A 13,773-nucleotide genomic window follows, 5' to 3' on the forward strand; every position below is an offset into this window, starting at 1 on the left:
TACTAGCTGAAGGATGAAGTGGCTCTGGCTTCATTAGCAGGACAAACAGCTCCCCTTCCCCACTACCACCCTGGACAGCTTAGCCCTTAACACCTCCTCCAGCTGAAAGTGAATGGGCGGCTGGATCAGGAAGAGTTTGCAAGACTCCGAAGTCGCCTTATCCACTGCCAGGTATGGTCACATTGTCTGTGGCATGACTAACTTATTTAACCCGGGTGAGCAAGTGTTTATTCGGTGTCCCACACTGGGGTATGAAAAGATGGGAAATGTCACCCCATCCTCAAAGTCACCTCATATTTGGCTTAGAGGGACATACAGGCCACCGGGGCCTGAAGTACCGGCGTGGCGGGATCAAGAATGTTCTATGAAGCTGGGGAAAGAGGTTACTTTGGACGGTGTCTAGAACTGCCATGCTACAGATTGGAACACTCGTTAGTCTGAACCCATCTCTTTCTATATCCATGCTTCTCTGGGAGGATCTACAAAAACAAACCCAGTTGGCTTATGGCCTGGGTATGGCCTTCTTGTCCTCAGGACAAAGTCTAACTCCTCAAAACAGCACACACAAAACAGCACACAGACCTCCTGAGTTAAGTCTCTATTTTTAAGTCCAGAAGAGGCCATTTGTACTCATCCTACTTCCTCTGAAACACGACTCTAAGATGCCTCGCTGTCCCCTATAAATGCCAAGCCTTTGTTCCTCTGCCCCCCTCTTCCTCTCCCATCTGCATGCCCCAAGCCTGGTCATTGCTCATCCATCCTAAGGATGCAGGCAGCTTCAGGCATGCCTTCCCTGCCAAGTCTTTCTTGCCAGAGTCCCTATGACCTGATTATTGTCAATTCTGACTCCTCACCTCCTGGCAGACACCCGTAGGGCAAGCCACGTCATCTGCCTTAATATTTTGCACTTAAAAAGAACTTTTCCTTATTTTAAAAGTGATGTCTACTGACAATAGAAGACATGGGTGAGGAAAAAAAATAAATGCAGGAAAGAAAACATTAGCTTGCCAAAGGGGAAGTATTAAGACCCAGTTAATGGGTTCCAGAATATATTCTGTAATAGGCATGTTTATACAAACTAAATAAAAGTATAATCCAGCCAGGCATGATGACACACATCTGTAACCCTAGAAATTTAGGAAGCTGAGGTGGGAAGATTATGAGTTTAAAGCCAGCTTTGGCTTCATAGAGGAAACCCTATGTTAAATGAATGAGTTCGTAAGTAAATAATGTAATCAGTCAGTCATATATACATGTAAACAAAACTCTTTTAAAAGATAAATAGCATCAATATATCATGTGGCTAATCATGTCATTGTCTCTGAACATTTTCAAAGGCTGAATCAGTACCCCAGTGCAGCTATGCCAAGATCTTTGACAGACACTAGAATGTTTAACAGGAACCTCCTACCATTGCATGGCTGGGTCCTCCAGGGCAGGCTCTTCCTCATGTTCATCTTGCCCCCAGAGAGCGCCACAGAGTGTTTAACGTAGCAGCGTTCAGAATCACTCAATAATGACGTAGCTAGTCAGCTACTAAATGAATGAGGTTATGTAATAGACATCACTTGGTGTCTGCCTTCAAACCTACCAGAAACCAAATAAAGCCAAGAAGAGGCTCTCAAGCCATCATCCAACAGCCATTGGCCTCCCCACACCCCCAATGCCACCCCCACCCCACAGTCGGCCTTGCCTTGCATAGCTGGGATTTGCTATTTTGACATGGAAAAGCCCCTGTGAGCCAGCAGAGTATAGATGGTGGTCAGACTCTCTGCTCAGTCCTGGGTAGCTGCCCGCTTAAACCAAGACCAGGTCTGAACCTGCCAGGGGGACAATGTCCTTGTCTAGGAAGTGTGCTGTAGGCCAGGAATACAATGAGCATTATGCAGAGAGAAAGAATCTGTCTCCAGTAAATGCAAGCAGTGGGCACAGGAGTTGCTGCTGCTTCTGCTATAGTCACGACCTCTTGCACTCATGCTTGGGCCAGGACACGGCTCTAACCTGCTTCTGGTCTTTTCTATGTAGCACTCACTAATGTATAAGCGAGGGGATTTGTATGTGAGCATGCACACTTAGGTATCAGCAAATGATAAGCACACTTAGGAATTAGTCATGATCTGTACTTTATAGGTATTTGCTGACTGGCTTCTTAGAACAAGCCTAGGGGGTGGGCACTGTAACCAGCCCTGTACTGCAAATGTGGAAACTGAGGCCTAGAAAGATGAGGTCACTTGGCAATGGTCAGTTATAGAGCTGGACAGTGGCTGAGCTGAAACTTAAACCCTGGCAGATCATCTCTTAAGTCTGTACTCTCAACCACTACTGAGCACAGACTCATCAGAGCAGTGGTTCTCAACCTGTGGATCATGCATGGCCCCTTTGGCAAAACATCTCCAGAAAATGTTTACTTTATGATTCATAAAAAATAGCCAAATTACCATTATGAAGTAACAATGAAAAAAATTTTATGGTTGGGGGCTCACCACAACACAAGGAACCATATGAAGGAGTCACAGCTTTAGGAGGGTGGGGAAGCGCTGCTGTGGAGAGACCTTGTACGTCTCCAAAGGCAGTTGACTGTGTCTGGAGTGAGAAGAAGAGATGGGAAATGGTGGGAGGAGGGGAGCGTCAGGCCCAGTCGTGAGCAGACTGAGGGACTTAAGGAGTGTGGTCATTCCTGCTTCCCTTTCCCTCCTCCACCTCTCTGCAGGCTGCTCCTTGTACACTTCAGTAAGGCCTCCTCTGGGGATGGAGGATAGACTGACAGGACCTCTTCCATCCACATCCTCTGGTCCTCACAGCCTTCTTGCTTCTTTTACCCCCTCAGCATATTTTCCAGAACATCCAGAGACGCCCTGGAGTTCTCCTCAGCTCAGACTTATGGAAGGTCATAGAGAATACAGGTAACCAGGGGCCATGAGCCTGGATGACAGGGGGCCTATGGGGCATTGTGAGGCCCATATTCCCAGCATGCAATACGTGAGACTGGCATGGTGAGACTGGGCAGCTGGGGGAAAAAAGGGCTCTAACTTATGTGCCTTCCCCTACCTACATTGACCTTGATGGGCTTCTGGTACCAGACTCAGATCTCAGCTCCCTGCCCACAAACTGAACAGTCCTGTAGCCATAAATTTCTTCACCTTTTCTCTCCAACACAGCTCTGGTTGATGGGGGGAAAGGAGGAGGAGAAGAGAGAAGGGAGATGGAGGGGGAGAGAGGAGAAGGGAGACAGAGAAGAGGGGGAGAGGAGGAGAGGGAGGGAGAGGGGGAGAGGGGGAGAGAGGGGGAGAGGGAGAGGGGAGAGGGAGGAGGGGGACGGAGAGAGGGGAAGGGGGAGGGAGAGGGAGGGGAGGGGGAGAGGGAGGAGAGGGAGAGGGAGGGAGAGAGGGAGAGGGAGGGGGAGAGGATGTACAAGACTGATAACCTACAAGGAATGGAGGGAGCTCATCTTGCAGAAGCTTCCAGCTCACTGCCTAGGTTTTCAGGGTTAAATACCCATAAAGCGACAGGCTGGGGATCTTTCTTCTCTCTCTTACAGAAGGTCCAAGGCTAAATTAAACCAAATGGCATGTGCTGGATTCAAGTAGGCACAAGCTTTCTGTCCTGGAATAATGATAACAATATCTTAGGGTGCATAAGTGCTTCATAGTTGACCAAGAACTGTTTTCACTTCATCTTCTTTCACTGTCTCCACTTGGCTGAGAACTGGGAAGGGCAGGAATCATTACCTCCACTTACCCGTGGGGAAGATGTACCCCATAAAGGTTACGGAAGGAAACGGCCCCCTTCCCTAATAAGCCATAGAATCATGTTCCCCCAGGTTAACTATGGAGATAGTGCCTCTGTAATAGTTCTTCCTGCGCCCCTGACATGGAAAGTGGTAGAGATACAAGACGCCGTTCTCGGTTTGAGCATAGCTCTTCCCCTTAATTTTGATTGTCAGCAGCTGTACCCCAGCATCATGGGTCTACAGTGTAGCAGAAGGCTAAGATGCTCAGAGCTGAGATGCCCTACAGTGCCCTGTGTGGCTTGCTAGAACTAGAAAGGTTGAGCTATCTCCACATTTCAGATTCAGGAGGTCTTGGGGGGGGGGGACTGAAGAAGGTACATTTCCAGCAAGTTCTAAGGCATAGTATCTGTGGCTGACACATGAGGCCACACTTGGAGAACCACTGAAGCACCAGTTAAAGATGACATCATCAAAGGAGCCTTAATGACCACAGAACAAAACAAGGGAGTGAAGTAAAGACCACTTCCAGTTCATCTCAGAAGCTTTCAGAAGCAGGGCAGGTGGCTATCAGGAAGACTCAGGCCCAACCTGAAGGCAGATTGGCTCCTGTTTTATCAGCTCTACTACAAAATTCCAATGTGAGCTGCATGAGGCTCACAGGCCACCAAGCTCATCCCTGCATAGGTAGATCATCCTCCAAGTGTCTGTCTGCTCACCAGAGCAACAACTGCTGGCCATTCTGCACTTGTCACCTGTGTGGTTGGTGCCTGCCTGGAGCTTATAACTAAAGATGCAAACGACAAAGTCAAAGAAACAGGGCAAGATGCCTATCATCTTCCCAGATGAGGCAAAGTTCTGAGTTGTGATCTCCCTTCTGTGCCCCAGTCTTTCCTTGCATGGGCCCATTAGAACTGAATCTCCCTCTTACACGAAGACTTGCCAAAATAGAAGACCCATACACAGGATGTATAGAGAGTCATGACATCTAGTTGGAATATACTTTAATACAATCACCAGGAAAAAAAAACTGGCAGAGGCAGGACTGAACCAAAGCCCTTAGGTGTCCTGGCACCTCTATGCTACACGAGGATTACTAATTATTGGAAAAGACAAATGTGTTTTCAGAGGAGTAGTCAGTGCTTTGAGTCTCTTGAGTTGGTCTCTGACCGATCTGCAGGCTTGTGATGGTAGGGCACAGTAGCCAACACTCAAAAGGAAAAGGAGAGACCCTGAGTGAGGTGGGCCTGGCTGACATACTGGACTTGAGTGGGGGATAAGATAGATGGCTGCTGGACCATCTTAGTAGGTTTCTTGGGTGTCACGAGGCAGAGGACCACCCCATCTCCAGTCTCCTCTCAGCTCACCAACTTATCTTCCCATCTCAGACTTCCTTGTAGGAATTTTCATCAGCAGCGAGCTGCTGAGTCTCATGGCACTCAGGTACAGCGATAGCTCTGGCCGGGTCAGCTTCCCCACTCTTGTCTGCTTCCTGATACGGCTGGAAACCATGGCAAGTAAGTGACCCTGGGGGCATTCTACAGACCTTTCCGGTGACCAATGAACTCAGTAGACGGTCTAGGAAATCACTGATGCCCAAGTACCTGGGTGAAGAAACCAGGCTGGTGACCTGCCTGAGACTCTCGTGATCTAAGAGGGCCAAGGCACTGAGACTTCAAGTAGTGGTGTGGCAAGGAATAGGGCAGAGTGGTGAGGTCTGCATAAGCCTTACATAAACTGCTGTGAGATTCATGTATGAAAGAAACCAGTCAACCAAGAAGAAGACTGGAAACCTCCCCAAACAAAGCCAGCATATAATATATAGTACAATCTCAAAAAGGGGGAAAAACCATAGTATTATGCAAATGTATGAGGTAATTGGTGGTATAGAGAGGACAGAGAAAGGTATGCTATCTTTCTAGTACCCAGCATTGAGCTCCTAACCTTCCTCCAAGTTCTGACCTACTCTAAAGTTGGCTTACTTTACTGTTACTATGATAAAAGACACTGACCTAGGCAACTTATGGGAAAAGAGGTTTGTTCTGACTGAATAGTTTACAGTCAGGGAGATCAAGGTAGCCAGAGTTTGAAACAACTGGTTGTGTCACATCTACAACTAGGAAGAAAGCAGTAAATGCATGTTGCTCTTTAGCTCCCTGTCTCTACTTACACAGTTCAGGATCCCAGCCAGGGGACAGTGCCGCCCACGGTGGTCTTCCTACCACAATTAATACAATCAAGATACTCCTCCATAGGCATGTCCATACGGCCATTTCTTCTGGTGACTCTAGACTCGGTAACATTGACAATGAGCTCTGACTATCATCACAGTTGTATATTCTTTCTCAATAAACTGTCTCTGCCTCTGCTCTGATCCACATGTCTGTCCTTTTTTGTTGTGTTGTTTTTAATCCTCAGACACAAGGACCTAGAAATTCCAGAGAGTACCAGACTCTGATAACCACCAGTGACAGTACTGTTAACTGTGTCCCTGTCTTCCTTTCTGCACTCTTTTCTGTCCCTATATCCCAACTCTCTTTTTGTCTCCTCACCCTATTCAGGCTCTGTCTCAGGAACAAGGTTAATTTAAATCACCCTCTCCAGGTTATGCTTAGAACTAAATCTACTCTTTAGTTATGCAATGGAGGATTTGAGTCTCTACTGAAAGAATTTTATACAAGTGAATACATGTGGGCAGAAGGTCTTTCTTCCAGCTAGAAAAATCCAAAGTTGGAGGCCAGAGGTGTCCACATATTTAAGCAGAATAGCTTTTTATAAAATAAAATTTTATAAACACCCCTGAACCCTGATATCTCAATAGCCATGGGTCACATCTAAAAAGTCCAAGACTCCAAGTGAAGATAGAATACAGCCCTGAGAAGTTGCAATAGAAACCTGAGTTCTGAAATAGATTAGGGAGATCCTGTGTCCATTTAAAAAAATATCCCCCAACACACAAGGCAAAGAAAAAAGAAGCAAGGTATGTGATATCTGGAAAGGGAAAGACATGAATTTGTTTTGGGAGAATCCTGAGCTGCCCCCCACCTCACCCCCACCCCCACTCCCTGCCCCCGAAAGGAAACTGAAGAAACAGTGAGGAGAAGAGAGGAAGGCACAGACTGGGCACACCTAGAACTGATGTCCTCTAAGCCAATCAAAACCTTTCTTTGTCTCCCCTAGAGGCATTTCGCAACCTCTCCAAGGATGGCAAAGGCATCTACCTGACAGAAACAGAGGTGAGGCACCTCCCTTCCCAGGACCAGGCACAGCCCCAGGCAACATTCTCCCGATTCAGTTCCAAGGGGCATTTTTCTCCCTGGGGTATTGAACAGTCCATCAAAGGCCAGCCAGGCTGGGGAGGGGAAGCTGCCTCCAATTACTGCCTTTATATATTGCAGGCTGCCAGGCTGCTTTAGGATCCTGGCAGAGAGATTTTATTTTTTTCCAATAGCTTAATAAAGCAGAGGATTATGTGGGAGTCATAAATCCAAAAGGGAAGTAAAGAACAATCCACCAAGCTCACTGTACATTAAGCCTGAATTTTAGAGCCACCTAACCAGCCGGCTGATCAACTCACATACACCTCTCTCTGCTGGGCTATTTAGAAAATGATAGGTAGCCTTCAATTGCTCAGCTGGTAGAGTGCAGGATTGTAGAGGAGTTACCTAGAAAGCAGGGGGGGGTGATGTGTTGTGACGGAATGCTGAGGGTAGAATTAGCTGGAAAAAGGAATTGATGCTGAACTGAGATCCTCTGAGGGAGATGGTATATGTCTACCCTGTTCCATATTAAAGGAACTGGCATTAAGAATTGGTTCCACTGGGCTGGGGCTCAGTCAGGAAAGAACTAAACATACAAAGCCGAGGACCTGAGAATAGATCCATAGCACCCACACAAGAACCCAGGCATGGTGGCACATGCCTCTAATCCCAGAGCCCCAGAAAGGCAGAGGACGGGAGGATCCCTGAAATGTGATGGCCAACTAGCCTAGCCCAATCGGAAAACTCTAGGTTCAATGGAGACTCCTGGTGTCAACTTTTGCCCCCCAAACTCACATGTTGTATATACACATGCATCTACACATACAAAGACTCACATACCAGAGAGGAAGGAGGGGAAAGGAAGAGAGACTATTTGTTCTAATGATTTTATTTCTCAGTGGATGAACCTGGTCATGTACAGCTGAGGGGAGAAACCCAGCAGAGGGCCCTGGACCAGGTAAGACATGGCAGCATTAGAGTCCTTTCTCCTCCCTGTGAACTTTTCCCCCACTTTCTGTAAGAAGGACACTTGAGACTCCTAGAAACACCCTCTCTGAGGCTTCAGAAAGTGTATCTTCGGGAGCCGAGGCCCCAAATGCTCAGATTTTGTCCAGACACGTTCATGAAGAAAGCAGCCCGAAAGTCGTGAAAGCGAAATTTACAACATTTAATTAATGTTCCCGGTGATGACTCATTCCAGACAGAGACTAGAAATGGTGAAAATAGAATACCGTGGAGCAACGTAGACGGTTGACCTTGGGGGAAAGGAGAGCCAGCCGCCAAGCTCTACCACTGCCTTGCTGGCTTTAGGCGGTGGTGGATATAGATAGTTGTTGGCATGTATACGTCTAGCTTGTGGTTGCCATTCCCTCTTTGACCTTTATGGAATACACCAGGGTTACAGAACATCTACAGTCACATTGCCCAATCCTGCCATAGCAGAAATTCTGGCTGAGTGTTCTAGAATCCTGAAGAGCTTGCGAGTTTGTGCTCCTGCTGTCTGGGAATCTTCGAGTGCTATGTATTCCTTATGTAGATACAAGCATCTTGTGCACTGGAGATTTCCATCCATCCCTCCATAGAAACTTTACTCCCTGGGCCTCTGCAGAGAAGAGAGAGAAAGAAAGAGACACAGAGAGAGACAGAAAGAGAAAGATACAGACAGAAACAGAGAGACAGAGAGATAGACAAAGAGGAAGAGAGGCAGAAAGAGGGAGACAGACAGACTAGACATGCCAGAACTTGAGATCCTTGAAGATACTTCTTTTGATCGACCCAAAGTCTCCCTTCTTCAGTTATCACTGTTGGTTCTTCATGCAATGAAGAATTATTGATTCTACTTCTCCTGTGATCAAAACCCTCTTTGTTACTTACTTGTTCCTATGACAAAATGCGTGACAGCAGTGACTTACAGAAGGGAAGGTTCATTTCTGCTCATAGTTTGAAAGGACACCATATATGGAACAGGGAAAGTATGGCAGCAAGGTGGCCGGCGCTTTGCATCCACAATCAGGAAGCAGAGAAAGAAGAGCTTTCATACTCAACTGGCTTTCTTCTTCTTCCCCCATCCTTTCTGTTCATGATGGGACCCAATTCCTGGGGTAGTCCCCCTCAACACATTCAGAACATGTCTCACCACCTCAGTCTCTCTAGAAATACCCTCACAGACACACCCAAAACTGTGCCCCACTAATCCCATAGGTGTGTCTTACTCTAATCAAGCTGATAATCAGAATTCACCAGCACACCCTCTGGAATTCTGTTACTGCTGTAAATAGTACTTGATAATCTATGAATCACATTGAAACTAGAAGGGTACTCTGCATCAAGATGTAATATTTAAGCATCAGTACTTCCTGATGAACACTTGATGGTTGCTAGTGGTTACAAATCAACAAGTCCATTTTACCCAACTATATTGAATTTCCTTTTCACTCCTTTTTTTTTTTGTAATTTTTTTTATTAGGTATTTTCCTAGTTTACATTTCCAATGCTATACCAAAAGTCCCCCATACCCACCCACCCCCATCCCCTACCCACCCACTCCCCCTTTTTGGCCCTGGCGTTCCCCTGTACTGGGGCATATAAAGTTTGCAAGTCCAAAGGGCCTCTCTTTCCAGTGATGGCTTACTAGGCCATCTTTTGATACATATGCAGCTAGAGACGAGAGCTCCGGGGTACTGGTTAGTTCATATTGTTGTTCCACCTATAGGGTTGCAGTTCCCTTTAGCCCCTTGGGTACTTTCTCTGGCTCCTCCATTGGGGGCTGTGTGACCCATCCAATAGCTGACTGTGAGCATCCACTTCTGTGTTTGCTAGGCCCCTGGCATAGTCTCACAAGAGACAGCTATATTTCACTCCTTAAAAGAAAGATAATTTCTAATTTTATTGTGCCTATCACAATCTACATAATTTTAATGTAAAGAATGACTCCTTAGCTATACCTTTCAACTAATTTGGCTGACAGGATCTACATTTTTGAAACTTTAAGGTCACTTGATTGTCTCTATCTTGTCTCTTTTGGGGAGTTCCAATTTTCTTTTTGCTGACTGTTTTTCAGTCTCCTGTTCTGAAAGCCGAAGGAGGAAGTATAATATGAGGCACATATGTATTTCATATGTATTTATCTCTCTCACTAATGCTGGTCATTACCCCAACTGTGTTCCCTCTTCCTTGCTTTGTCACTCTCTGACATCATAACATTGCACATGTCCCTTCACACATGGCTTATGAGTTGAACTGAGAAGCTAGGAACAGGAAAATAAAGGCATTGTGACTGAAAATGTACAACCCCACCTGCTTTGGTAACATCCTTCCTTCTCTGGAGTTTTGCTACACAGCATCTTCCTCTGGGGATGTCCTGTATCCCATTGCCGTCCACCTTTGCAGGGGCTCGATTGAACAAATTCTCTGCTCTGCCTTCTGAATGCTAACACTGCCCCCTAGATTTTCTATGCCTCACCCACACATGTGTATCTTTTGAATTTCTCCCACCTCACAATCCCTTCCAGCTACTATTACCCCTCTCTTCTCTTCCCATTACAGCCAAATTTCACACAGGCATTAACTATCTCCACATCCTCACTTCCTACTCTCTCTTCAAACGACTTCGGTTTGGATTTCTTAGAAATCGTCTGTCTCCCTGAATTTGGCATTGGCTTTTGATCTTATTTTTTCTGTATCCATTCACATCCCTCAAATCAATTTCCTGAATCCAGTTACGCTCTTAAAAATTCAAATCCATTTACTGCATCCCAAGTTAAAAACCCTTCAACATCTCCCCTTCTTGCTGTACAAGGCAAGTCTAGAGTCATTAATGTCAGTCCCTGGGGCCTGTACCATCTGCCCCTGCCCATCCATCTGGTCTCTCCTTGTCCCTTCCTCTACCTTCACCATACCTGGGTAATATCATTACCACCCATGCTATTATTCCTAGCCTCCGATCTCAGGCCATACTGTCTGCTCTATCCTGGGTGTTAGTAGCCCAACACTTTTCCTTTCTTGCTGTAGCCCAACTCACAACTTGCATAAAGTTTCTCACATACCCTTTTCCCAGTTACAAAACTCAACACGTAGTTTTCTTGTTGCCAGTTCCTTTCTCTCTTCTTTAGTGAGGTTTGTCAAAATGCAATTCACACCATACAATCTACCCACTTAAAGGATGGAGTCCAAGCTGGGCACAGGGGTGGGGGCTGGGGGGCACACCTAGAGGACTTAGAACACAGGAAGCAAAGGCAGGACAATCACAAGTTCCAATCCAGCCTAGGCTACATTGTGAATTCCAGGCCAGCTACATGATGATACACAGATACACACACACACACACACACACACACACAATCTTGTTTGCATTTGTGATTTTAGTATCATTATAGGCCTCCATTTATTCCATTCCATTTATTGCAGCTCATTCCAATAGTATAATTTTAGAGCATTTTTCTTCTGCATATAAAGAAACTTCTTACTCCTCCGGAAGTCACTCCCCAGCTGCATCCAACCTTTAGTCTCAGGCAAGCACTAGTCTACATTCTCGCTCTGTGTAGACTTGCCTCTTCTGCGTGTTGAATCACGTCAGTGGAATCCATGAGTGGCCCTTGGTAACTTTGTCTTTCACTGAACAAAATGTTTACAGGGTCCACCAACATTGAAGCATACCTTAACTTCTCCACTCCATTTTAATTCCAAGAAGTATCTCATTGATGTCACACACCATATTTGATTCAACAACGGGTAGATGTTGAAGTTATCTCTGCTTCGTAGCTAGCACTAATAATCGTACTGTGAATGTTTGTGGGTGAGCATTGAGATAGACATGTTTTCACTTCTCTTGGTTGCACAGCCAGGGATGGGCCTGACGGACCACGTGGTAACTCTGAGTGACATTTTGAGGCATGGTTTGCCTTTTGTATCTTCCTACCGGTGACGAATGGGAGTTTGAGCAGCACTTGGTGCTGTGGTCTTTATGGGCTTGAACTGGTACCTCACTGTGGGTTTGATTGGCACTTCCTTGATACCAAATGATGCTGAGCCTCTTTCCCATTGGTTATGGGCTACTTGTATGTTTTCTCTGGAGAATTCTATTCAAATCCTTTCTTCATTTTGAAACTGGGGTATATTTTAGTATCTTTTTGTTACTGAGCTGTGAGAGTTATTTTCTTATTTTCATTACTAACCCTTTATCATGTTATTTGTCAATTTTCTCCTGTTGTTTAGCTTGTCTTTTCATTTTTAAAAAAATATTTTATTTTTCAATTAGAAATGGTTTTCATATAATTTACTTTATCATATTTTCCCCTCGATCTCCCAACTCCTCCCAGAGCCTTCCCACTTTGTGTTTTTACGAGGGTATTGTTTTGTTTTTGTCTTTACGATCTGGGAGGTATCATTTGACTTCGTGAGGTTCTAAGTTTGATGAGGTCTACCACATCTATTTTTCTTTAGTTATTTATACTTTTGATGGTAGGGCTCCAGGTCCATTGTCTAGCCTTGGGTCACAAATGTTTACTTCTACTTCGCTTGTAACACGTGTAGCTTTTGTCATAGACTTTTGAACTATTTTTGAGGGTTTCTTTGGGTTTTTTTTGTTTTGTTTTGTTTGCCTGTGCAAAGCAGGAGTCTAGTTTCATTCTTTTACATGTGGACGTCTGGTCTTCTCTGCACCCATTTAAAGCTATAAATCGTATCTGAATGTAGTTTTATTTTCTATTTCCCAAATTGCATCTACTTATCACTTTGGAGTTTTGTCTTGATTTGGTTTGGTTTGGAGGTCTGGATTTTTTTTTCCCTTCCTCAGTGATCCTGGATAGGACTACTACTACAATTCTGAACCGATATTTACAAAGCAGACAGAAGGACAGATGTTCTTATGTTCCTCAAAGATGACAAGTCTTTCACTGTTCTGTCTGACGTGAAACGTGAAGGTTTCTACTTTTAGGAGCTGGGAGTGCAGTATTTTTAATGTCACCACAACTACTGTTTACTCTTGTCCTAATTTTACAAGTGAGAAAGTTGCTCAGGTTGTAAGGCTGGTTAATCATGAGGCTGAGGCTTAAAAACTAGGTCTGTGATTTTCATATTTGTCTCTGGTGCTTTTCCATGAGGCAGAGTGGTTGGATTACCCTGTGTTTGAGTCTGTCTACTGTTCAGAAAGCATTGCATCTAAACTTCATGCAGAAAGGAGTACGTCCAGGATACTGCACACTTGTGCCAATGATGGGTTTTCTCTCTTTTTATTGTTTGAGAACCTCATACACATATATTAAATATTTTGATCAAATCTATCTCCCGTTGCCTCCCCTATAATTCCTCCCAGGCCTCTCCAAAAGTCTACCTAGTGCTGTCTATGTGTGTATAGGACCATCTACTGGAACCTGAGTAGCCTCTCAAAGAACATGTCTCTGAAGAAAACAGACCCTGTCTTGCTCTCCTGGCAGTCTGAGATAGTCCCCCTCTCACCACTCGTCAATAGCTCCTTAGCTAGGGGTGAAACTTTGTGACAATTCCATGTTGGGATTTTGTCTGCCTTGACCTTGCCCAGGTCTTGGGCATACCATCGCAGCTGCTCTGAGTTCACCTGCACAGCTGCCCTGTGGTGTCTGGAGACCAGTATTTCAGAACAGTGCTCCACCGCTTCTGGCTTTTACATTTTTCTGCCCTCTTTTCTGAGATGACCTCCGGGCCTTGGGAGGAGCGGCAGTGGTATGGTTGTTCCATTTAACTTTGAGTTTTTAATTGATACCATCTATCAGGTGAAGGACCCTCCTCTCTGTTTGTAGTTGGTGAACA

The 13,773-nt window shown here is 45.3% G+C and overlaps 1 protein-coding gene across 1 annotated transcript in view; it reads left to right on the plus strand.

The window, feature by feature from the left end:
- Capn13 (calpain 13) overlaps positions 1-13,773 on the plus strand; it is an 86,129-nt gene that overhangs the window by 69,040 nt on the left and 3,316 nt on the right. The window contains exons 16-20 of the mRNA XM_021150095.3: positions 103-171; positions 2,828-2,903; positions 5,116-5,244; positions 6,908-6,963; positions 7,887-7,945. Coding sequence (XP_021005754.1) covers positions 103-171; positions 2,828-2,903; positions 5,116-5,244; positions 6,908-6,963; positions 7,887-7,913 — 357 coding nt within the window. The 3' untranslated portion in view covers positions 7,914-7,945. The remainder of the gene's footprint in view (positions 1-102; positions 172-2,827; positions 2,904-5,115; positions 5,245-6,907; positions 6,964-7,886; positions 7,946-13,773) is intronic.

The sequence above is a fragment of the Mus caroli genome, unplaced genomic scaffold, assembly GCF_978045245.1.
Source record: "Mus caroli unplaced genomic scaffold, Mus_caroli_1 scaffold_18, whole genome shotgun sequence".
NCBI lineage: Eukaryota > Metazoa > Chordata > Mammalia > Rodentia > Muridae > Mus > Mus caroli.